This window comes from Schistocerca piceifrons, chromosome X (genome assembly GCF_021461385.2).
Source record: "Schistocerca piceifrons isolate TAMUIC-IGC-003096 chromosome X, iqSchPice1.1, whole genome shotgun sequence".
Taxonomy (NCBI): domain Eukaryota; kingdom Metazoa; phylum Arthropoda; class Insecta; order Orthoptera; family Acrididae; genus Schistocerca; species Schistocerca piceifrons.
The window spans coordinates 113,673,532-113,700,579 of record NC_060149.1 but is presented as its reverse complement, the minus strand read 5'-3'; the positions used below and the strand labels follow the sequence as shown (position 1 = coordinate 113,700,579).

Genomic DNA, 27,048 nt, shown 5'->3' with positions numbered 1-27,048 from the left:
AGATAAAAGAAGACAATGTAATGAATAAGATAAAAGTTAAAATAATAAAAGAAAGTGCTTGAAGGCTGCATCTATACAGTTGGATCACAAGGCGGTACATACCATTACAGCTGCCACACAGGTTTATATGTAGTACCATGTAGGATAAGACATTACATCGAAAGTAAAGATTACTTAAAATTTGCTTGAAATCGAGATATGAATGCAAGGTGACTTCTATAGAAACATGAGAAAGTAAATTGTGATACGGAATTAAGTCATTAACTCTCACTGTAAGAGTATGTGAAGTTGTCAATTTAACATCAGCACGTGGATGAACTTGGGCTAACTGTATCATTGTTTGAGAACAAGTAGCTGATAACAACCATTTCCAGTCGGTGATCAGTTCAGTTGGACAAGAGGACACAGTCCACTCCATGCAAACACAGCCCACACCATTATGGAGCCACCACCAGCTTGCGCAGCGCCTTGTTGATGACTTGGGTCCACGGCTTTCTCAGATCTGAGCCACACTCAAACCCTTCTGTCAGTGCTTACCAACTGAAAACTGTTCTAGTTTGGAAATGTCATGAGTGTGATTTGCAGTCACAATCACTTTTTCTTTGTCAGCTTTAGTGACAATGTCGTTTTGTTCTAATAATTTGTTTTTAAAGGTTTTGCCTCTGGATGTATTGCTTAATTTGATTTTTGGTTTGAGAGTGCATTTTATAGGTTTATAGCTACATTGTTTCTTGCATTAGCATCTAGCTGGGCCACTGGGGTAACTGTTAATTTCAGCAGTGATTTTCCTAATGTTACTACTGTATGAAGTAGCAGGCGTGGCATGTTTTAAATCTTTTCATATTAAGTAATGATTGTGTCATTGTTTGATAAGTTGAACACTCTTTCGTGCATGTTGTATGTAACTATATAGAGCACCTTTCACGTTTGGCTTCTCTGCGTAACTTGATTTTTTAATGTAACTTTTAATCTTAAAGGAACTGTATAAATCTCCTAAAGGCTGACTCTGCACACGTTTGCAAAATGAGAGCATTCGGACCTGCTCTGGGTACAAGTGAAGGTTGTATCAGATTAGATTTCAAACTTCAGTGTTTGTCACATGCTAAGTTACTAAAATTGATTAAGAACACAGTTATAAACACAATAACGAAACAGCATATGGCAAACACACAAATGATAATGGCCACATTATGAATGGCATCCAATCTGATTTAAAAGGTCTGCATCGAGAACAAAAAGGTGCTCTCCCCAGTTTTGTGGATGAAGTTGGTTTGTGCGCCAGCCAAAAACTAACTACATGAACTGTAAACAAACAATGAGAGCACCACAGCACCTATTTTGACATCTAGAGATTTACTGTGAAAGAGCACTTGTGGATGCTATCTAGGTGCACAGTAACTAGTTGTAATTGTGTCCACATTTGTTATAAGAACAATGCTTTACTCCAGTGGCCATCTCATGCCCCAGCAGTGTCAACACAAGCCAATGGACTGCCAGTGCCACCACCTGATCTATAATTACAGTCTTTGGTGGTCAGCCTGAGCTCATCTGACTGTTGGCGTCACATGTACTTCACCACCTACTCCTACATTCAGAGTAGCTGATTTTTAATTCCATCCTTACACACTGTTTACTTTTTACATGTTTGTTCAAGTTACCTTTCAGTCTTATTTTAAATCTCTTACTTTTAATGTAGTGTTCTACAACACATGGTAGCACATACAAGGTAATGTGGCAGCTGTTATGTTTCATGTAATGCATTGATGATCCAACTGTATCTATACAGTCTTAAAGTCAATTTTTAATTGTTTTTATGGTTTTAGTGTACCTTACGTAACATATTAAATTCTCTTGTCATGCATGAAATGAGCTGATCAACAGCTGTTCACATATTAAATTTAATATCTTTATTTAAATGTACAGATTATGCCACATTTTAGAAATGTATAATAGATATTAAGTTCTACATATACTAATGTACACTATATTTATATATACATATACTTTCAACTGTGTGTAACTAATATTTTACTAGTTACAATAATTATAAATTTTATTTAATCTGTATATATGCACTCCCTGCTTTTGTCCTTTTAGGTATTGATTGTGTCCACATCTCGCTGCTTTGATTTTTAGGTAACTTATTTTTTTACTATATAAATCCATGTTTTTTTCATATTTTCTCATTATTAGATATGATAATGACTGCAAAGTCAAAACAGGTTATTGATTTCAATAAAATAGCATGTGACCATGAGATTGACTTCTATAATTCAAAAATTTGTTAATATGACTAACATTAGAAAACCATATTTACTGACTCAGATGACAGCCAGAACTGACCAGACCCCTTTAAATGAGACTAAATGTTAATTTTATGTAACTTAGTGTTGAACATGAAAAGAGAAGTGAAGGTTCTGATCAGTGCAGTTTGTGTTGGCTACAGTGCTCCAGCACCACAGCAAAAAGAACAGAGTATTTATGCCTGAGATATATTTATGTGGAGCTGATATTGGCATCATGAAATAACGTATCCTCTTGGACACAATCAAATCCGAATCAGAAATCAGGATCAGCACTGAAGTAAGACACTTTGCACATTTATTAAGAACAGTAATGTACGGAAGAGAATGCAAAACAGAATAGAATGCAAACAACAAATATTACACAGTATACAAACATCAGAAATTCCAAGAACCTTCCAAAAATGATAAATACTAGATAATTTGCGCGATAGTGGCGAGTTCCAGGTTCTGCTGGAGTCTACTTCATGCAGGAAGTGGCTACATGGGTAGTGGGGCTGTTTGGCAGCGACTGGGCAGTTTTTATAGTTTCGAGGATTTTGGGAAAGTGCAGAAAAGGTTTCAGTTTCAAATGGTGCAGGACAAACACAGGAAGAGGGTAGACATAGGAACAGTCAATATTGTAGTTGTAGACTGTCATAGCTGTGTTGGAAAAATACCAGAGCTCCCCAAGCACTAAAAGAAAGCATTGAACCTCAAATCGTTAAGAGTACAGAAAGCTGACTAAAGCCAGAAATAAGTTCAGCTGAAATTTTTACAAAGGATCTAACCATGTTCAGAGAGGATAGATTAAATACCACTGATAGTGGAGTGTTTACCTTGTAGTGAAATAGAAGTAGATAGTTCTTGTAAGAGATTATACTTGACAAGTGGAATAAATTAATAATTGGTTTCTTTTACTGACCCCTGTCTCAGATAATACAGTTGCTGAACAGCTGAAAGAAAACTTGTCTCATTTCAAATAGGTACGCCACTCATAAAATTACAGTTGGTGATGGATTCAGTCTGTCTTTCATATGGTGGCAAAAATAGATGTTTAAAGCTGACAATAGCCATAAAACATTGTTCAAAATCTTACTGAGTGCCTTCTCAAAAAATTATTTGGAACAACTAGTTCTGGAGCCCACTTAAAGTGTAAATGGTTCTGAAAACATACTTCACCTCCTAGCAACAAATAATCCTGACCATAAAGGAAGTATCATGGTGGATATGGGGATTAATGACCACAACGTTTTTTTAGCTAGACAAAATATTATAACCTAGTGAAGTGCAAGTTCACTATATGCAATTGTGAAGCACTTTCTGACAACAGTCGGCACCATATGTTGTGATTTTATTATTATTTTATCTTCTTTTGTGCCTTATGGCTGAATATTCTAGAGTATACAGACAGCAGAATTTTTTAGAATCTTCTAGAAATGAGAGATACTAAATAACAAATAATTGCTGGTGGTTGGGTTTGCACTGGTGACCCACAACCAGCAACACTAACTGCTAGGCCACACTGAATACAGCACAGCTCATGGAAGCATATTCATTCTTTACGATTTTCACAGCCTCTAGGAAAACTTCCCTGTTGTTGTTGTTGTTTTGGTGAGAGTGGCCTTCAGTCCAAAGACTGGTTTGATGCAGCTTTCAGCACTAGTGTAGTTTTCGCAAGCCCCTTCATCTTAGCATAACTGTTGCAACCTACCTCTATTCAAACCTGCTTACTGTATTTGTCCCTTGGTGGCACTCTACAATTTTTACCCCTCACACTTCCTCCCATTACTTAATTGATGATTCCTTGTTATCTCAGAATATTGTATCAACCAATTCCATCTTTGTCAAGTTGTGCCACAAATTCAGTAGAATCCCCAATTCTGTTCAGTACTTCCTCATTAGTTATGCATTCTACCTGCCTAATCAGCAGCATTCTTCTGTAGCACCACATTTCTGAAGCTATCCTCTTCTTGTCAGAACTCCTTTTTATCCAGGTTTCCACTTCATATGAGGTCACACTCCAGAAAAGACTACCAAACAGTTTGTTAACATATTCCTCTCTCTCTCTCTCTCTCTCTCTCTCTCTCTCTCTCTCTCAGAAATGCTTTCCTTGGTGTACCAGTCTGGATTTTACATCGTTTCTACTTTCGCTCTCATCATGTATTTTAATGTCCAAATATCAGAATTCATCTGCTGTTTTTAGTGTCTCACTTCATCTAGTTTCTTCACTAATACCTGATTTAATTTGACTGCATTCTATTACCCCTGTTTTGCTTGTGTTGTTATATTCTCCTTTCAAGATACTGCCCATTTCATTCAATTGATGTTCCAAGTCCATTTCTATCTCATAACAGCATTATGTCATTGACAAACCTTAGAGTTGTTTTGTCTTCTCCCTAATCTTGTCTCCCAAATTTTCCTTTGGCATTATTGCTGGTTGCTCAAATATTTTTATTGTGATAGTCAATATTTTTCTCCTTGCCGTATTATTTGCTGCTGTTGTTCAGCTGCAGTTACTTTATTTTCTGGCTTGGTGTCTTCTGCAAGTATTTGATGAAAGCTAGCCTTCTTAGAGCAGTGTGAGATTGTGCATTCGTACAAGGAATCCCAGATACTTCTTACAAAATGCATACCTTCCAAGATCATAACCTTCCTGATTGTAGAATGAAAACAAGCCAACCTCTTCTGTACAGGAATCTTCCTGTATTTTTGTTTCAGGCATTTTATAATGCTTTGCTCAAGTGGCTGAAAGTGGCTTGTGCAACTGGGAGGAAAAATACTATGTTTATGTTACTAGATATAATGTATTTTGGGGATGTGCTGCACACTGGTCAGTAAATGGGATTATTTTCATATTTATAATGCTCAGCCTTGCATCCCAGGCACACAGAAATTGTTTTCAGTATATTTGTTGTTACCCATGTGTTTTCACATAGACATATATTGACATTGAAACATCTGCATATTTTTTGAAATATTGTGGCCTCTTCACCTTTGCAGTTATTAGCAGCACCAACTTTTCTGTTCCATTTTTTTTCTTACAATATAATGAAACAGTTAAGCCTCCTTTTATGAAATTTTCTGCTGTGCCATATTTCTCTTCTGAACTCCTCAGGTTTATCAGGGAGAAGGTGAAAAAATAAGCCCATTTCATCTGCATTAAAAATATCATTGGGACTATACATTCCTATGACTGAGGGAAGAGTATTTTTCCATGACTGAACAGTGTCAGTGTTCACCTTTTCTGCACACCCTGAACATATTTATAAGCTAGATTGTGTCTCTTATGAACCTTTTAATCCAACCGTTGGATGCCTTGAAATCTGTGAGTCCAAAATTTCGTGCTAAATATATTGCTTTAGTACAAACCACTGTACCATCAGGTGGAATATTTGAAGCACAAGATTGTTTTGTCTATTTCAGTTGCAAGTTTTCCAATTCTGGAAACTGACCATCACTCACTCATTTCTGATTAGTTTCCTCCTTTCAAACATGCTGCTTCAATTATTTTTGTTATTTGCTCTCTGTTGTATTTATTGGTGATGGAGGAATTTTCAGTTCTTGTACAATATCAGCTCGCATAATGTGTGGATTTTTGTCCACCTCCTGAGTAGTGTTTCACTTTTCTTTGTTTATTAACTGTCTCACTATCTCTCTATCCATTATGTACTGATGCATAGTTCAATGCAAAAAAACAGACTGAGTCAAATGCTAAACTTGAACAAAGGAGACCAGTGACTGAATTACATGCTGTTCAGTTTGTTTGGCCACTAGATGTTGTTGGAGCTACTGCAGGTCTATGTAAACTACTCCCACTTATTGTTTCTGCCATATCAGATGCTATGTATGCTTGCAAAGTTACCAGCACTGAAAACACTGTCTCCCTGCAAATTTCCCCGCCACACATCCCCGAATATCCTACTCTAACTGTTGTAATCGCTACTGGGGTTGCCAAGAACAAAAGCGCGGTGAGGCCAAACGGGAGCGGCCCATGAACAAACAAAACGAACGGGGAAGGACGGACAGGAACGATGACGGATGATCGAGCAAGACCTAACGAACAACAACACGCTAATAGCAACAGGGTCACAAGCGAAACCTCATAAATCCACAACTTCCACTCGGACACGGAAACTAAGTAAACACGCTGTTTGTAGGCGAGATGTCGATAGACTAACGCGAATATCAGACTGCCTGCTGAGCGAGAGGCAGGCGCTTAAATACCTGATAGAATACGTTGCTATTAGCCACTGGGCCCATGTGCTCCACCATGGCGCCCTCATATTATACGCAGGCCAGGAGCATGCACGCAACCACAGCTTACGGCACGACGGCTGGAGAGACCTCTAGTGGTAATAGAGGTCCATGCTGTCTGGTGCAGATTCGAAACCCGTGGCGCTTGGTGCCAGACTAACCACTCTTGCAACTCTTGGCGGCAAAAAAGGCAGCAGCCAAACAGTGCTGGTATCACTGTATTTGGCTGCACTAAGCGGGTAGGAATAACACACAAATGAGTCAGTTTAACATGTGTATAATTCAGTTGGACTTCCAAAAAATGGATTTACTGTGTGAGAAAATATGGTAATGAATGACGTAGTGAGAAGATTCTCTGTGTATGCTTTCACACCCTGTATTTTACCCCCTGCTACCTTCAGGTCGAGGCAACTTTGTCACAAGATTTCTCTAAGTCTACAAATACTATTAACACAAGTTTGCCTTTCTTTAACTTATCTTCTAATAGTCAGCATTGCCTCAGACATTGCTACATTTCGCTGGAATCCAAACTGATCTTTGCTGGGGTCAGCTTTTACCAGTTTTTCCATTCTTCTGTACGAGGTGGCGCAGTGGTTAGACACTGGACTCGCATTCGGGAGGACGACGGCTCAATCCCGCGTCCGGCCATCCTGATTTAGGTTTTCCGTGATTTCCCTAAATCACTCCAGGCAAATGCCGGGATGGTTCCTCTGACAGGGCACGGCCGACTTCCTTCCCCATCCTTCCGTAATCCGATGAGACCGATGCCCACGCTGTCTGGTCTCCTTCCCCAAACCAACCAACCAACCATTCTTCTGTAAATAGGCAAAAGTATCAGGCATCAGTATTTTGCAGCCATGACTTATTAAACTGCTAGTTTCACAATATTCACACCTGCCTGCGTCTGATTTCTTTGTAATTGTAATTATTACATATTTTAAGTCTGAGGTTATTTACCCTGTCCTGTACATCTTGCACACCAGGTGGAATAGTTTTGTCTTGCGTGGCTCTCCCAATTTCTGAGGGAGTGTCATCTGCTGCAGCCACCTTTTTTCAACTTAAGTATTTCAGCACTCTCTCAAATTCTTCTTGCGTTGTCATATTTACCATCTTATCTTCATCTTACATGCTCTTCTCTTTCCATAATATTGCCTTCACATTCATTTTCCGTGTATAGCCCCTATATATATATATATATATCATTCCACGCGGGAAAAATATATTTAAAAACAAAGATGATGTGACTTATCATACGAAAGTGCTGGCAGGTCGATAGAAACACAAACAGACACATACATACACACAAAATTCTAGCTTTCGCAACCAATGGTTGCTTCGTCAGGAAAGAGGGAAGGAGAGGGAAAGACGAAAGGATGTTGGTTTTAAGGGAGAGGGTAAGGAGTCATTCCAATCCCGGGAGTGGAAAGACTTACCTTAGGGGGGAAAAAAGACAGGTATACACTCGCGCGTGCACACACACATATCCATCCGCACATGCACAGACACAAGCAGACATTTGTGAAGGCAAAGAGTTTGGGCAGAGATCCATGAGGCTGAAATGAAAATTAAAAAAATATGTATATGGGGAGAGATAAAGGTGAACTAGAAAGCAACTGGAGATCTGGTGTGAAAAAAGGCGAAAAAGTGTTGGTTGTGTTGATCCTGTGGTGAACTTGGGTTGGTAGACAACGATGTGCATAAAGGTTAGGTGGTTGTGTTGCCACCAAAACACGTTAAAGGGTGGAGAAATTTGGGAAAATTTCAAAAAAAGTACGTTTAAATGTATTAAAAGGAGTGGTTTTGTAGTGGCAGATTATGAGAATAAGGCTAACAATTGTCTGACGAAGAAATAATGACGTTAAAACCTGTGGGAAGCGGCTAAAAATGATCAATGATGTGTGAAAAAACTGAAATGGAAATAAAGCGAAAGTTATTAGAACTAGCCGAAATGGTTGTTTAATAGGTGAAAGGAACTGTTTGTGAACTAGAAACGGTGGATTTTATAGCGGCGGTAGTGTTGAAAGCGGAAAAAAAAATTTTTTTCGGTTATGGTTTGGAAGTAGGTTATGTATTATTACGTATTACATATTATTGAGTATATATCGGCGGGATAAAATTGTATAGTAAATTATGCTAAAAAGGAGAAGGTGAATACAAAGTGAAACTACTGGCAAAACACAGAAAGAGAAAATAAGACGACAGAAAAGATTTCGAAGTGCAACAGTGACAATAATAAATGTGATTGTTGGGTTCAAATTAATGATATGAATATAATAGGGAAACATTCCACGTGGGAAAAATATATTTAAAAACAAAGATGATGTGACTTACCATACGAAAGCGCTGGCAGGTCGATAGAAACACAGACAGACACATACATACACACAATATTCTAGCTTTCACAACCAATGGTTGCTTCGTCAGGAAAGAGGGAAGGAGAGGGAAAGACGAAAGGATGTGGGTTTTAAGGGAGAGGGTAAGGAGTCATTCCAATCCCAGGAGCGGGAAGACTTACCTTAGGGGGAAAAAAGGACGGGTATACATTCGCTCGCGCTCGCGCGCGCGTGCCCACACACACACACACACACACACACACACACACACACACACACACACACACAGAGAGAGACACAAGCAACCTTGCCTTGGCAAATTCCATGATTCATGGGAGGACCTCCAAATATATTGTTGTAATTGTCTGTAAGTTGTTGATAATCCCCCTGTAATATGAGTAGTAGTTTCCCAGCCATTTTTATACTGTTTGCTCTGCCTTATCATCCAACATTGTAATTCATTCAAACAATGCCTAATTGGCCTTAGACAAGGTCTATGGGTCACTTTCATTCAGTATGCCTACAAAATCTGACCACTGCGTTATTCCTTTTTTAATGACTTGAGAACAGTGTCATTTTAAAGGCATAGGTTTACAACCCTTGTCACAGCATTTTTATGTAGAGAATCATACATTGCATCCAGAAGATTTCAAAACAGAGAGAGCTTCTTTGATCACTACAGAACATACGATGAGAAACGTGTGTGCGGGGCAAAAAAAAAACCTGGATTGACGTATTCGGTGAGTATCAATAGTCATACCACTTTCATCTGCACTCAGTTTCATTCATCTTTTTCAACCACTGTAGCTTTTTCATTACTGTGAAATATGCTAGAGTGATGTATGTCCTATCTATTACTCTTTCAGGTGGTTGTCCAGTGATTAAAAGCAAGCTAGTGTGTATTAGATATAAATAGGGAAGTTAGAAGAATGACTGTTATAAAAATAATAAGTGGCAGACAGGTGAAAAGCAAAGATTGAAGCTTTCAGTCAAGATAAAAGGTAAAAAACTGTAAAATCCTAATATACTGGTGTTGTATCTGGAAAAAGAATAATTAGCACAGTAAAAAGCATTAAAAGTAATGGTGGTATAAGGACCATCATTGAGATTTATAGACAGAAAATGGAACCTGGACGATAGGTGATTTAAGGAGTGATAAATGAGGTAGAGTAAAGGTTGAAAAAGTGTTTATGGAAGAAGTGCGCACAGTTTAGAAGAATAGAATATGCATGTTAGTAAAACTGGAGTTACTTATGTGAGACAGATGGTGGTGGTGGGAGGGGTGGGGGGCAGGAGGACATGGGGGGAGGGTTGAAACCTTCAAATTGTAGAGGGTACTTACGTAGCCTGGAGTAAATCAGAAACTAAAGTGTGACTAATGAGACACCTAAAACGAACAGGAAGGATAGTGGTGCAGATACAGGGGAATTTGATGTACTGAGTCAAGGAGTGTAATTAAGATGATGAGTGATTGTAGGAAAGGAAAGTTTTTGAAAAATTAAAGTAGAAAAGTCCTGGTGTATACCAGGACAGTCTTTGTCAGGGGGAATGTATGGGGATCCAGAGGCTTGCTTATTGTAACAAACGACGTCATAACAATAAGCTCCTGAAATTCACCACCAAATAATACAAGAATATACTTCTGCAATGATTTTAGTTTATTTTGTCTTTCTTCTGAAAGATACCATAGTTAAGTTGCTGTGACTTTACAGTATCTTTAAAACTTTCCTTTATAGTATTACTGGATGCTCAAAGGACTCTTATGAAGTTAATCGCAGTACTAATTTGCATTGAAATTGATATTCAGAAATTCTTGACACTCTCGTTCATTGCTCAGCATTAACTCTTTAAAATTTCACAGTTTTTGCATTTTAGGTTGCATTTTTCATAGCTTGGTGGTATGTATTGAGAAATGGACATTTATGTACAGTCAGTTGATGCCTGCTGTAAACCATTTTCAAGTTAATAAAAAAACGTACATGAAGCACTATAGTGAGGGCATTCTGTCATGGTCCATATGCATTCAACTTTTAACAACCATGTCAATAGCAAAATAAAATTTGCCATTGGCATAAAGAAAAGAGAGCAGTTAGGTGCTCATCAATATCTGAAATAAATAATGCAAAACATGAGTCATATCAAGAACGATAGCCAGTATTGTGCAGTACTGTAGGATTTTGTGTTTCATGAAGAGTACCTATCATTTGGTATCATCTATTTTGGTTATTGATGGGCATAAAACTATGCTGAGATTTCGTCTGAATGCCTCATTCTACTTTTATCGTGGCAAGCGTTACAAGCTGTATACACATAAGCCATGAAATAACACCTCGAGTATAATGCTTGATAATTTTTCATTGTGTTTACACATGGTCAGGTTAAGTATTTTTGAATCTGTGATTTGTGGCTTTGCCTTTTAGAATTTAAATCTTATCGCTATCTGTTCTACACTTGTAAATGCAAAACTGTCATGGAGGTTTTGTGAGAGAGAAAGTATGTAGTTAGGAAAGCTTTTCAACATGCTACATAATTTCATACTTGTGGTGCGTGACTTACTACTTGAATCAGAAGTTTGCCTGTCTCAGAGTGCCTAGGAGAATTATGTTCGGATTTGCACCATTCTTAAATGTAACAGAAGGCATGATTGTTAGTCAAAAAAATTGTAGCTAAAGCACAAAACTGCTGATTATTGCACTATTATTTCTGGAATTCCTCATTTCACTTTTCCGTCATGGCTTTCCATCTACTTGCCTGTTACTCCTTTTAGTGTATTATACCTTTTATTTCCGCTCTTGTCATAGTTTTGCTGTGGTTCTGGATCAGTCGTGTTTAAGTGAGTGACCTCAATGTCAGTGTGTAATATAGTGTATCCAGTTGTCACTTCGCTGTCCCCAAATTCCTGTTTTCTCTTACATGAGTCATGGTGGCCCGATTTCTGAGTTGTTTGCCAGTCCCTCCCCTCATATACTCAAGTTTTTCTATGGTGCTTAACAGGAAGAAATGTTACCCCGAAGCTTCAGATTTTGTATTGTTTAGTTACGCCAAAACTTTTATTTTGTTCTGAAAGTGGATCTGTTCTGGCAATACTTTTCCATTGTTATTAAATTTTTAAACTTTTTTTAAAGTAGCTTGTAAATGAAAGCTCACTTTACTGAGTTATAGCTTGTATTAATTGTGTTACCACTGCCTACTGAAATACCTCACTTTGTTCTTAAAACGGGATATTTGTGCTGTACTATGAAATAGCCTGATTGGAGAATGTGTGTTACGTGATTGGGGAGAGGAACAGTGTCTTGGATAAGTAAGGGAAGACAAGCCTAATTTATCCCAAGATACATGTGAAAGAATATGAATCTATAGCACAAATAAAATATTAGCAATTTGTATTTCGTATGGAAATCAAGGTGCCTATAATAGGCTGTCTCCAAAACTGGATTAATCAATAGTTAAAATCTGCTTCATTTAAATGTGGGCTGTCACCTGATAATGAATTTTGTTGTACGCTCCTTATACTGGCACAAATTTCTACATGGCATTAAACCATTTGAAAATCTGCTACTTGTGCAAGCTTATGCCTTTGATGATGATTAAACAATATGTGCTCTGCAGGGTGTAAGGTATTGGAAAATATTGTTCCTACAGTCCACATTTCAAATGAGGAGGTGCACATTCTTGCACATTAAAGCTCTGAAATGGTAGCAGCTAGTTTCATTATGCCAAGCAGCAACTTTTAAGTTAACGCCAGACGCAGTACTGCAAGTACTTTTTTGCAGATTCATGTTATTGCATCTGATTACTGCAAAAACCAAATGCAGTTTTCCATGACTAGGATACCAGTATCCCTTATGTAATACACTACAAGCTGTTCCATTCAACACTTACTTGCCTTTCCGTTATATTTTGTCTGTTCACATTGTCCAGGTTGTAATCTACATTGTTTTTTCTATTAGCTCATACTAGTGATAAGTGTTAAAAATCAAATACTGTGATCTTTTACATTGGACTTTCGTACAACTGTGATGACATTTTGTCTCGGATGTCAGCTTCACACTTTAGCAGAACTTCCTGCACTCTCAAATTTCATTTGTGTAGGTAGAGGTTTTTATATCTTCTTTCTTCATTTCACATAATCCTCTGTTACACGTACACATTTAAAAATGTTATCATGATGTTTTTGTATTTTGTTCAACAGCTATTTTGATTTTCAGATAGATGAAGAAAGAATTGTCTCATCTACAGGGGCATTGTCTCTGAAGGAAGTTCCACAGAGATTAGTCTTGATTGGTGCTGGTGTAATTGGTTTAGAGTTGGTAAGTATTCAAGCTATTCAGAAAAATGTTCTGAACACTACCTCAGACTCTTCATTAATTACTGATTTATTTTCAGGGATCTGTTTGGTCAAGGTTGGGTGCAGAGGTAACTGCTGTGGAATTTCTTCCGTCTGTTGGTGGTGCAGGAATAGATGGAGAAGTTTCTAAAATGTTCCAGAGGATATTGACAAAGCAGGGTCTAAAATTCAAGTTGGGAACAAAAGTTACCGGTGCTGCTGCCCAGGGAAATGTAATTAAAGTCAGTGTTGAAAATGTGAAAGACTCTTCTAAAAAGGAGGAGGTAAGTGTTTAAATGAAAGAGAAAGTTCTGATTTCTGTATACAGCTGTTCCACCACAGAAAGCCCATTACTTGTTAAAAGTTGTATTTTGTATGTAATATTGAAATTTATAACAGCCACAATCTTTTTTAATTTTGAATATTCAGTGTCATATAAGAAAAGAAGAAAGGCTTCTCCCTTTGCAGAAAGTAGAGGTTTTTTATAAAAAAAAAGATAAGAATGACTACTTCCTGTATTCAAATGAATTGCACGAGAGTAAATTGTGGGAGCACCGTTCAGCTGAGAAAAGACCACCCTCTAAAAAATTATCAAGTGCATAATGGGTGAAAATGTATCAAATCTCTCTCATTGAGAATTACAAAGATAGCTCCTGATTGGAAGATAAAAAATCACTTGTTTTAATTTGTGAGGTTTAGATGTAATTAGTTAATTTGTGTCTCTGCGTTCCTCCAGCAGTTTCTCTTGTCACACCAGTTTTCAGTTACCCTCTCCTCTTCTGTGTCTCCTTTAGTGTTAACCTGCACAATTATTTTCAATTCAGTTATTTTCTTTCCATCATAACAGAAATTAAAAGCTAATACTTGTGTCACAAAGGTTGGACATGTGTTTCAAAGTAACCATAAACAAAGTTTGACTTTTTAAAATTGTGATTAGAACTTATAAGATGTGAGCAGCTGTAAAAATATTTAGAGTTATGCAGATGTATGTTAATTTTTCTCCTATGTGCATAGAGATTGGAGTTCTCTGATGTATTTATTGGGAAGGGTTGCATTTTTGTAGAATCAAGGTCATATCAATGAGGCAACTTGTCCAATGACATCAGTGTAACATGGCCAGCGTTTACAAAAATGACTGGACATGGAAGAGTTGACAAACACTGACAGATACACTGAGTTGACAAAAGTCATGGGATAGCACCTAATATCATGTTGGACCTCATTTTGCCTGGTTTAGTGCAGCAACTTGCTGTTGCATGGACTCAGTAGGTCGTTGAAAGTCCCCTGCAGAAATATTGAGCCATGCTGCCTTTATAGCCATCCATAATTGTTAAACTGTTGCAGGTGCATGATTTTCTGCATGACCTGACCTCTCTCTTACATTTTATAAATGTTTGATGGGATTCATGTCTTGTAATCTGGGTGGCCAATTCATTCACTCAAATTGTCTTGAATGTTCTTCAGTCAATCGCAAACAATTGTGGCCTGTTGACATGGCCCATTGTGATCCATAAAATTCCATCATTGTTTGGGAACAAGTAGCTGAACACAACCATTTCCAGTCCATGATCAGTTCAGTTGGACCAGAGGACACAGCCCATTCCATGTAAACACAGCCCCCCACTGTTAAGGGGCCGCCACCAGCTTGCATAGTGACTTGTTGTCAACTTGGGTATGTGGCTTTGTGGAGTCTGAACCAGACTCAAACCCTACCATCGGCTCTTACCAACTGAAATTGGGACTCATTTGACTAGGCCATAGTTTTCCAATCCTCTAGCGTCCAACTGGTATAGTAATGACACTAGGAGAGGTGCTGCTCGTAATGTCGTGCTGTTAGCAGAGGCATCAGTCATCTTCTGCCATAGCCACTTAATGCCAAATTTCACCACTCTGTCCTAATGAATACATGTGTCATACATCCCATATTGTTTTCTGCAGTTATTTTATGTAGTGTTGCTTGCATCTTAACACTGACAACTCTACACAGGCACTGCTGTTCTCGGTCATTAAGGGAAGGCCTTTGGTCACTGTGTTGTCCATTGTGAGAGGTAATGCCTGAAATGTGGTATTCTCAGCACACTATTGACACTTTGGATCTCAGCATTTGAATTATGTAGCAATTTCCAAAATGGAATGTTCCCTGTGTCTAGCTCCAACTATCATTCCATGTTCAGAGTTTGTTAGTTCAGTCGTGCAGCTTTAATCACATCGGGGACCTTTTCACATGAATCACCTGAGTACAAATGACAACTCTGCCAATGCACTGCCCCTTTATACCTTAAGTACATGATACTTCCACCATCTGTGTATGTGCATATCGCTATTCCATGACTTTTGTCTCCTCAGTGTAGTAGTGACAGGGTTTCCATTGCAAGCAGTTATTGTACCATAGAAGTAGTACTGTTCAACTTCAGTCCTCACATGAATACACTTCCATATACCTTTAGTTGTGCCAGTGAGATACACTGAGATGTTGCATCTTCCTGCTAATGAAAGGGCTTGGTTTTCTGGACTCAGCTATCACTGGTGATGCATTATTATAATATTGAAGGAAAATGAGTCAGAACAATGTGAAACATGCTGTATTCTGCAGGGATGGGAAGTATTACTTGGTGTTTTTAATGAGTGAACCACAGCTTCATCAAATCAGTCTGTAACCTTGTGCCATGAATCAAATCCTAAGGTGTTTGGCAAAATTAAGCATGATCTCTGTATCATGTCCACTTTATTGCCACACTCTTGTCTTACTTGACTACAGTTCCAGTAACAGAAAGTGAAACTCTTAGACATTTAATTTGTGGAATCTGAAGCAATGCTGAAAAATTGCTATGCATTTCTAAAGATCACATAATATAACGTGTGACATTGTGTATTCAAAGAAGCGGAAATACTGCCGGAAACACAGTGGTACAGAAGGTAATTACTTTTGAAGAATATTTTGCAAAAATGTAATTATATCAATAACTATTCGTTGCAGTAGTAGTTTCCCTGCCTCATGAACAACACATATTGTTCACTGGATGTAAATAATATGGGATTTTACGCTGTCATGTAAATTAATGGAGGATTTGTAACCCATGTGTGTTGCTTAATATGGTGGCAATATATGTGAGAATTTTTTAATTTTGGGGACTTTTATAAGAATCTGTGAGGATTTCATATTTTCATTGACTAAAACAGACAAATTGAGGCAGCTTACTACTTTGGAAAACAGTGTGGAGACATCATACAAAGGAAGCTGAAGCAATGTGCTGAATTTTATACTGTTTGTTGCTTGGTTTTCAGCACCTCTAGCAGGTTGCCTACAAGACCATTTTGCATTTCTGAATTTCTGTACAGCATTAAGTGTTTAGTTTTGTTTGTGTGTGTGTGTGTGTGTGTGTGTGTGTGTGTGTGTGTGTGTGTGTGTGCAGTTATTCTTTGTAGGCTTGATGTTGTCACACACCGATGTGACGTGACTTGACACTAGATCGTGACACACAGCAGGGCCATTGGGCTTTCCTAAAGGGTGACAGAAAATATAGTTCATGACTTGCAGAATTGTTGATAAAACAGTACATAGTTTCTTTAGTTTATGATAAAAGGTCACCATATTCTCCATTTATGCACTCACAAAATATGTTGTTGAGTTCTCTCTGTTTCTGTCTGCAGCGTAGTAAGTTACATGGAAACTCGAAACATTTCAGTTGTTGAAATCGTGTCTAAAGTATTTTATTGCCATTCTGTTTAAGGATTTATGGATAAAGTACATTCATGCTGTCTAGATGTTATAACCTTGCAGACTTACACTAGTGCTTTTCTTTTTTTTTATTGTTAGTAACGTACAAATACTGATTATTTGTTGGTGTTTCTGGAAAAAAGTGCTCTTGTTGGATAAGGTGATAGCTTATCTTAATCTAAAGTTGTCAGTATAACTGTTAACAATAATATGTGTTACATCAAGTGAACAGACGTACTCATTGTGTGCTGCATAGAAATTGTTCTCTTTGAGATTTTTTTCCTCCCCAAGTTTGAGTAAAATGTGATTTCCACTGCTCCCACAGAACTTTCTGTCCATACTGAGTCTCAGTTCTTCCATTTAGATTCTTCTTTTCCTTTACAGCTGGAATGTGATGTCCTGCTTGTGTGTGTCGGAAGGAGACCATACACTTCTAATTTGGGTCTTGAAGAAATTGGCATCGAACGGGATGAGAAGGGGAGAATTCCTGTCAATTCTAGATTTCAGACTGTAATACCAAAGTACGTAACCTTACTATTAAGTTTTCACTGTGATTAATAGTTTGAGTCTACTAAAATGAGGCAATCTCAATTACTGCTCCAGGTTTATTAATTGTTCTCAGTTTTAGAATTAAAAGGATATGTTACTCTCTGCATTGTTATACTTATGTTCAAAAGTGGATTTTTTTATATTGTTGGAAATATAAACTATTATTGTATTTCAGTATTTATGCTATTGGCGACACTATACATGGTCCAATGTTGGCTCACAAAGCTGAAGATGAGGGCATTGTGTGTGTAGAAGGCATTGCTGGAGGCCCAGTGCATATTGATTATAACTGCATTCCTTCTGTGATCTACACTCATCCAGAAGTTGGTTGGGTTGGTCACACCGAAGAGGATCTGAGAAGTGATGTGAGTACCTACTTGGTGGGGCATAGTAAAAATGTTTTGTATCTGATACGCCATATTTTTATAAATAATGTTATTTTCAAATCTAACAAAAATAGGCAGTATTTGGGCAGTCACCAAAACTTATCAGATTTAGATTACCATTGCGACTGTTGTTTCTTCTAAGTTTTCCCACACTGTATTGTCTTGATGCTAGTGTTCATCTTACGCGGTTGTTACCAACTATGTAAGCAGGCCATGGATTGATCAGATTAATGTTCTTTCGTTGCTCATAACAATCACCAATATATACATCCTATTTAATTGTAATGTATGCCTAAGATAAGATAAACAACCTTTATACCTATTTTTCTTTATTTCAAAAGATTCCAACCCTAGTGCCTCATAAAAGATAAGCAGTGTATTACAATTTGATTATTTGTATGATGTGCATTACAAATTTATTTGTTCTAGGGTAGAGAATACAAAATTGGAAAATTTCCATTCGCTGCAAACAGCAGAGCAAAGACAAATAATGATACTGAGGGCTTTGTGAAGATCTTGGGAGACAAAGCGACAGACAGAATATTGGGTATTCATATCATAGGACCAGTAAGTTACTTGTAATCCGCTAGAATTAATTTTCTCTGGTACTTAAGCTGTTGCATGGAACTACATTCTGACAATGACTGAAGCTGTCCATACACACATCATGTAATCGGATTTGTTTGTTGCAGGGTGCTGGCGAGTTAATCAATGAAGGAGTATTAGCGATGGAATATGGAGCATCTTGTGAGGATGTTGCAAGAGCGTGTCATGCTCATCCAGTAAGTTCGAGTGATTGCATATAACAATTCAATCATATAATAATATTTTAAGTTTGAATGTAGGACTGTTGTCCAGTTATTTTTTGCAAACATAACAGTTTCCCTTACGTCATAACAGCTTAAACCTACAAGAGTGAAACTTATATTTTATACTCTTATAATTGATGTGTAAATTTCATTTTATTATGAAACTGTTGTATTACCCAGTCAGTTCAGATTCTGCAGTAAGCACTATAGAAGATTGGTGAAAACGATGTTGACTGAAACAAAACTACGGAAAAAGTCAGTTTCCATCTGTACTGCAAGAACTTGTGTTAAATATTAAAATCCATTGGGCTTGTAAGATAGTCTTCAAAGGCATAGCTCCATTTATATGGAAGTCGTTACATGAAAATTGTACAAATGAGAGAAATATGAAGACAAAACTGAAAAACAAGAGGATTGGCACTGGGAAAATTTTTTGTATCTGCACAAGCATGACCATGCTGTGAAACCATGCTGTTGACACAAATATGACTACTTAGTTGACAGTGGGTGCTCAACACACAAGCCGGTGTGCTGGATCCTGGAAGAGAAAAATAAATGTCATGTGCAGGTCAGTCTGGAGAAAAAGCACAAAATGCAACCAGTGCGAATGACTGAATCAAATGGTGTGCGGAGCCAAGAGCGTAGCCCGTTGTGAAAACCAGGTCTATGTTCATCGATCTCACTGTAAGAATTGAATGGCCTGGCTTGTTGCCGCCGGCAAACAAGCATCTGGATGACTGGTTCTGCTCGCACTGTCTGTGATACCTTTCTGCACTACTCTGGTATTACACCAAAACTAGCTCATCTGTGTTCACCTATGTCCTCTGGCAGGTACACAAAATCCCATCTCCCTAAAAAAAAGGGGGGGGGGAGGGCAGAGGGCATGTAGGACTGAAAGTGGCATGGTTTCTACTATAATAATCTCCATTGCAAAACCAAAGAGGGTGCAAGACTGCCAGGCAGCATTTCTACCTTCAAAGTAGGCCCAGACGACTCAACTGAGTCTGGTGGAAGATTGTGGAGGCTGGTGCACTTGCATCGGCGGGGGCGAGGACTCGTCCATGGGTGAGTGGAGAAAGGACGACACAGGTTCAGAATCTGGAGTCATGGGAATGTTTGCCACCTGTGCCCTATTCTGTGGGCAAACGTAGTATGGTGGAGGGCAGAGTGGTGGCAGAAGCAGATGTGCACGCTGCCGCAGTTGGGATCCTCCTACCAGGAAAACGCCGTGACCAACTTAGTTGTCCAGATGGTGCGGAGACGGCATCATCATCATGGGTCCAGTGGATCATCAATGCAACTAATTTTAATGATGAATCAGGTGCACAAACAAATGTCAGTGTTTAGGGCCCACCATTACTTCCAGCAGCTACTCATCAGGCCGGTCAAAAGACAGGGCCTAAAGGCGCCCCGTGAGGCAAATGCGGTGGTCCACGATGTTACAGGGCACGCAGCTCGGAATGTAACAAATCTAAGGTTGAATGACCAGCACCGATGCAAAAATTCCACCAGACTGCACCCGTTAACTGATGTCACCCGGTGTGTAGCCAGAAAGATACATGTTAAGACGGGTGCAATGTGAGTGCAGTCAAGATGCTGGATATCATTGCAAATGCAAAAATCTTCAAACTTCCGTGACACAAATTACCAACTATTATCAGATATGAGTGTCAAGGGCAGCCTTCAATAGAAAAATTGACTGATAACGTGCAAGTAGTTGCTGTCAATGACCTGGAGAGCATTTGGCTACATTCAGGAAATAAGACAAAGCATCCACCACCAACCACCACATACTTCCCAAAAAAGAGCCCGCGAAATCAAATGTACTCTGTCCTGAGGATACTCTGGAACTGGCCTAGGGCAAAGCTGACACGGTGGTGCAGCCAGATTCTGTTCACAGGCCACGCAAACCCGCAAAAGATGTTGGGTGTCACAATCGATCACCAGCCAGTGGACATATCGCCATGCCCAAGTCTTAATACGAGATATACTCCGTTGCTATGCATGCAGCATCTGGAGAATGTGAGGACACAATGCAGGAGGGATGATTGTTCAAGAGCTTTGCACCTCTGTGGCAAGCATGGGTTCCTCCCTGGAAAACATTTAGTCGATCTCATAGTAGGAAGAACAATGCCATGCTGAATCAGCACTTGAAGGAGCATGCTTGGCCCCCATCTGGACTGTGGAGATGATTTCCGGACCTCACAGACCATCATAGGAAAATGCAGCAGTGTCCAATTCAAAAACAAGAGCCTGCTATGGATTGGGTTCTTCCGGCAACCACAGTGTGAACCTGCATTAGCATGTTGGGCTGTGGACTTGTAATGCATGTCATAAGAATAATTACTGAAAAAGAGTGCCCATCTCTGCAACTAGGGGGCAGTAGTATCCAGTAGCTTAGAATGATGACAACATAGTTCAGTCAGCGGCTTGTGGTCAGTGATGAGTAGGAACTTCGCTCCACACGAGAAAACCTTGAAACCTTTGTAATACCTAAAATTACAGCCAGTGCCTCCTTTTCCACCTGTGAATAGTTACCCTGTTGCATACCACTGCACTTCCAACCTGCAGTGTTCTGTGGTCTCTGTGTTTACAGCTGACAAACCTATAACAAATACCGTATTTACTCGAATCTAAATCACACTTTTTTTTCGGTTTTTGTAATCCAAAAAACCGCCTACGGCTTAGAATCGAGTGCAAAGTAAGCGGAAGTTCTGAAAAATTTTGGTAGGTGCTGCCACAACTAACTTCTGCCATCAGATATATGTAGCACTACACAGGCATGCTGTGCAAGCACAAAGATAAATACTTGCGCCAAAACCTCTGCGTCAGTAAATAAATTACAAAAAACCGGTAGAAGACAAGATTTTTTTCTCCGCCCTGAGTTTCGACCACTGCATTTTCATACATTATCCAATGAAGTAAATAGAAATTCCATATTGTTCATCTTCGAATGTAGCAGCCTTCCTAATATCTGTAGCAATAAAAATAAATTTCTTTACACAAAAACACCAATAATGCACAAAGCTTTCGGATTGTTGCACGAGTTGATAACGCTGGGACTCATTAAGATTTCACGTAACGGCACGTATTGCTTCGTGGAATTTTGTGAAGTGCTTGTTGGTGTTGGCGAACCATAATGAAGCACTTCCATTATAGTGCCAAATTCAAGAGGGCAGTTATGTCTTTTGCGGAACAAAGTTGTAATCATACTGCAAGTCTGTGATACAGGGGTTGATGAGAGCAACGTCAGGTGATGGCGACTACAGAGAGACAAATTATTTGAATGTTCAAGTAGCAGGAAAGCATTTAGTGGGCCAAAGTGTGGCTTACATCATGCACTAGAAGTGCTTTTAAATGAATTTGTTAAGGAACACTGTCAGAAATTCCTGCTTGTGAACGCCAAAATTTTAAAAATTAAGGCACATGAAATTGCTAGAGAGCAAAAAACCAAAAATTTTAAGGCTAGTTGCAGCTGGATTGATCAGTTTATGAAGTGGTAGGGTTTTTCACGTAGGAGGCGAACTTCAGTTGCACAGAAGCTGCCGAAAAATTATGAAGGAAAGCTTGTGGAATTTCAGCGCTTCGTAATTAAGCGGCGCACAGAAAAGCAATACCTTCTTGGTCAGATAGGAAATGCTAACCAAACTCCCGTATATTTTGACATGCTGTCAAATTACACGGTTGACGCCAAAGGAAGAAAAACACAAGTGTTCTTACATTAGGGGGTTAAAAACAGCGGATGTCCGTCATGCTTGCTTGTACAACTGATGGACATAAATTACTCCCATTCATAGTTTTCAAGTGAAAGACTTTACCGAAATTGGAAGTAGTTCCAAAAACTGTAACTGTATGAGCAAATGAAACTGGTTTGTTTTCGGAGGGCATGGTGCTGAAATGGATTAGGCGTGTGTTTACGTAGTCTGTTGGTATAAGATGCGTACGCAGGCCATACAACACCTGCAGTAAAATGAAAATTAGAGGAAAGCAAAATGGACTTGGCAGTAATTCCAGGCGGGATGATGTCAATTCTGCAACCACTTGACGTCTGTTTGACGAAACCATTTAAGGACAAGCTTAAACGCATGGACACAGACTGGCTTTCGAAAAGCAACAAACAACTGACACCAACAGGACGTGTAAAAGTGCAAGTTTGTCTCAAGTGTGCCAGTGGAATTATGATGCATGGAAGTGTGTTCCAAATCAGACTGTGCAACAAGCATTAAAAAATATCCAATGCACTGGATGGTATGGAGGACGATGCTCTGTATGAGGAAATGAGCAACAAAGAATCGAGTGATAGTTATTCAGGATCATAATGATATTTTAAACATTTCATATAAGATGTATTACAAACCTAATAAAATTTTGTTTTAAATTTCAGAGTTTAATTTCTAAGTTATTTTCGTTCTTATTTTATAAGTGTTGCTACTCTGCATTGCACAGTATAGAAAAGCGTGGAGAGCTGCATCAAACCAGTCTACGGACTGAAGACAACAACACACACTGCGTTTGAAGTCATCACTAAAAATCTACTACGAAAATCCTACTGACAAGACTGTTTGGGATGTATGTCAATATGGCCAACTCTACGTTCTGAATTTTTTCCTATCTGTGACAAGAGATGGTTGCTAATAGGAACTTTTATGAATCGTGAATCGCATGCAGCATTCTCTTCACCATAAGAATAATACAAATGTAAACATTATGCCATGTATTCTTTCGTGTTTGCTGTTATCTCATTTAAATCCTGTCTGCCTAATAAACTACAAAACTAGAGAGAGACAACAGCAAACGTGGAAGAATATACATATCGTGTCATGTTTATATTTGTATTATTCTTGTGCTGAATGGTGATACAGTCAGAAATGAAGCACGGCAACTGAGTAGATTTTTAAATCTAAGGTGACTCTAATTTCTATGCAGAATGTAATGTGCTAAAGAGGCGTCTGCAAAGATTTTCAAACCGAGAAAAATTTTCGCTAAACTCTCGTTCAGAACATTTTCCATCGTACGCAGTGTATTGTTTGGTTCTTGTTGATCATTATCAAAGAAAGCAGCAGAATAAGTAACAACAAATAGTATTCTCTTGCCATTGTTTCGCTAATGAGACAATTCCTCTTTTTTTTTTAAGCGGCAGTAGCGCGCACAAATGGAAGCCATGCCGCGAGCGGCGACAGGTCGTTGACACTCGTTATCAGAATGTGACAAACAATGCGTGACACAGCACAATAATGCACTTTTAGTTTAGAGTGACGTAAATGCCTATAACAAAGAGAACTGCACTTATCAGATCAAAGCAAAATAAGCAATCAATTCAAACCAGATGAAGCACGTGAAAAAGGAAGGGTACCCCTATAAATACGGATGGAGCGTCTGACGCATAGCAATGGCTACCTGGTAAAGCTTAACTGCTAAGCTTACAACTTGAACGAAACTACTGTAGCTGTATCTTCATCCATTCGATCTAAATTGTCTCTCGTGTTACAATGGACCAACTCTGTTTCGATTTGGAGGTGCGGTCTAAAACCTCTCTCCTCTTGAATTTTGAGTCTCAAATTTCAGGTGCGGCTTAGATTAGGGAAAATTTTTTTTTCCTTGATTTCGTTCTCATTTTTCAGGTGCGGCTTAGATTCGAGTAAATACGGTACATCCCCCCACTGTGGTGTGTGTTATTGATGAAACATCTGTTGCACACACTGCTGATTTTTATACTGGTAATAAACCATGTTGTAGAGAATGCGTAAAACTGTAGCCAACTTTCAGAACACTGTCTTGCACCTTTTAAATATTCATTAAGGTTTTAAAATTTTGATTAAAATATCTCGTATTCGGTGGAAGCCCACCATGGACAATACTGTGTAAACTGTCAGCTGTGCCATTTGTCAACACTAAAACAGTGTGGAGGAATAGTAAGTCATACGTGAAGTATGAGAAAATTTAGCTTTAACTATGAATGTTATTTTAGAAAGCCACTGAAAAAGATTTTCGTAGAAAATGGTAAAATCAACATTCATAGTGTTTTGAAAATGCTATTGTTTGCACTAATTTTTGCACTTTTATTTTGTCATATGTTCAGTAATCAAGTAGGTGGTGGTGCTGCTGTTATTATTATTACTATTATTATTATTAACACTTGGGTCTTCTCCATTTCCAGACATGCTCAGAGGCTCTCAGAGAAGGATGTCTGGCTGCCTACTTTGGAAAGCCAATCAATTTTTAGACTGTTGTGATATTAAAAAATCACAGATCTGCATCTGTAAGGAGAAAATGTTAAAGAATGAAAACTAAAGTATTTTCACTTTTTTATGCATTTTGTTAAGGAAATCAGTGATTTTAAATACTTTTCTGTCTTGTGTATAGAACTGAAATGATACAAGCAGCATTTTCACATCAATGATTTAAAAGAATCTTGTTAAATTATTTATCATGTTTATAACATATCTCATTATTGTAAAAGATCGTGCACATCTAGTGTAAGAAATGAAATCTTCACAAATTCTTGTTGCATTTTGGCTAATTTATGAATTAAAATGTAAGCAAAAGATGCACTGCTTGCTGAAATTTAGTAGTTTAATGACATTGCAATATTTTATACATAGAAGAAAAAGGCTACCTATGTGCATTATGGTATGACGCAGACTCTTGATGGAAACCACACACTTACCATTCCAATGGAACAATGTGTCATTGTGATGGGACACTGGACGGCTGTTCAAATCTTTGATCAGCTGTACAGATGTTCGTCTCCTGTAGTTTCCCAAAATTACTTCGGGCAAAAGCCTTTAAAAGGAGGTAGCTGATTTCCTTCACCTATTCAAGCTTGTACTCTGTCTGTAATGATGGATGGGATGTTTTGAACTCTAATCTTCCTTCTGTCAAGGTAAAGATTCACTTGCAAAACATCATTTTGGCTCCTTGAACTTCTCTTTTAAACAAGCATCGCAATTTTTTGCTGAACTCAGTTTGGTGTTCAAAACTGAAGACTGACACTAAGAAGCATGTGCATGTTTTACTGTGGATGTTCGCAGCCCAGTGTTTTTTCTCCAACGTTAGGAAGTAATGCTCCTTGTATTTGTGCTTAGATTGCATAATGTCCATGTAAAAGGGACATGGGTATGAAATTACTGCTAAGTGTAGAATCGTAAGAAACTTCTTTTATACAATGTTCTCAAGATTTTTTGAAAGAAATTTGTCATACCCTTATGCAACAAATTGTTAGTATTTGCTTAGAGTAATTTAAGAAAGTCACGGAAGACGTTACTTTGAAGAGCTGTTTGGATTGAATGTTTGTAGCTTCCGAGTGGCTATGCACTCCTCTTTTTCCCATTTTATTGTATGTGGAAGGGTAGAGGGGGTGCTCCCCCTCCCCCTGCACAATCCATTGTCTACATATACTAAGTGAGGTGGCACAGTGCAGTAAATTTAAGCATTACCACCTATATCGGATTGGGACATTGAAGCCAAGAAAGGGTGTCACCTGCCTTGTGCTCCAAAGAAATTGTTCAGAACTTCATCCAGCAACACAGACTGTTTTTCTGTGGTTTCTCTAAACTGCTTAACACAAATGCCAAGACATCCGTTTTTTTAAAAAGACAAAGTTGATTTCCTTCCTTATCCTAGTTGAGTGTGAGCTTGTCCTATCTCTTTGACCTTGAGGTTGACATGATGTTGAAACATCATCTTCCTTCCTTCTTTCCACTGTTTGTCCTCCCACTTCAAGTTCAACTGAACCTTGCATTTTTTTATGTAAATAGTTGATTTTATATGCAGTTGTGAAAGGATGCTGATCCTGTTTGTTATAGACTGAATAGGAAGTAGCAAGGAAAGTTAACGTGGTGCAAATTTGTGATAGATATGCTATTTGCAACTACAGCTGGAACTGTTACAGGTTTATTGTTAAAGCAAAAGCTGGAATGAAACTTTATCATGCAAATGTGAGTACAAGCACCACTAATCTCTAAGAACTGGATTTGTGTTCCTTTGTGTTGTCAAATTTGGAACACATTTTCCAATTACTATTACTAAAATAAATTGAAAATAATTTTTAGTAGATATTGTGTTGCTTTTATGAACTACTTCTCCAGTGTCTCCCTCGTACATGTTAATGTGTACATTTTGAGGATTTTTTTTTTCCCATACCTATATGTTCATTTTGAGGATTTCTTTTTTCCCTACCTGTATTTACATTTGTTTCTAGAAGACCTCTTGTGAGTATGATGTTCTGTGAACATTACGTTCTTTGCAGTTTCACACGTCATATTTTCATATCCGTAGTGTGATATATTGCATCTACTGTTTGATTAAAAGGAAAGCATTGAAATGAAATTTGTGTAACTATATGCAATACCACTGTAAACTACCACAAAAATATTGAGTTAAATGCA

General features: G+C 38.3%; 1 protein-coding gene across 3 annotated transcripts in view; it reads left to right on the top strand.

Annotated features, from left to right (window-relative positions):
* The window catches only part of LOC124722930 (dihydrolipoyl dehydrogenase, mitochondrial-like), a 51,022-nt gene extending 24,306 nt beyond the window's left edge, over window positions 1-26,716 (top strand). For all 3 annotated transcript variants that reach the window (XM_047248089.1, XM_047248091.1, XM_047248090.1), the window contains exons 7-13: window positions 13,081-13,182; window positions 13,259-13,483; window positions 17,302-17,438; window positions 17,642-17,831; window positions 18,282-18,419; window positions 18,545-18,634; window positions 24,819-26,716. In XM_047248089.1, the coding sequence (XP_047104045.1) occupies window positions 13,081-13,182; window positions 13,259-13,483; window positions 17,302-17,438; window positions 17,642-17,831; window positions 18,282-18,419; window positions 18,545-18,634; window positions 24,819-24,884 (948 nt within the window). In that variant the 3' untranslated portion in view covers window positions 24,885-26,716. The remainder of the gene's footprint in view (window positions 1-13,080; window positions 13,183-13,258; window positions 13,484-17,301; window positions 17,439-17,641; window positions 17,832-18,281; window positions 18,420-18,544; window positions 18,635-24,818) is intronic.
* Window positions 26,717-27,048: the final 332 nt, after the last annotated feature.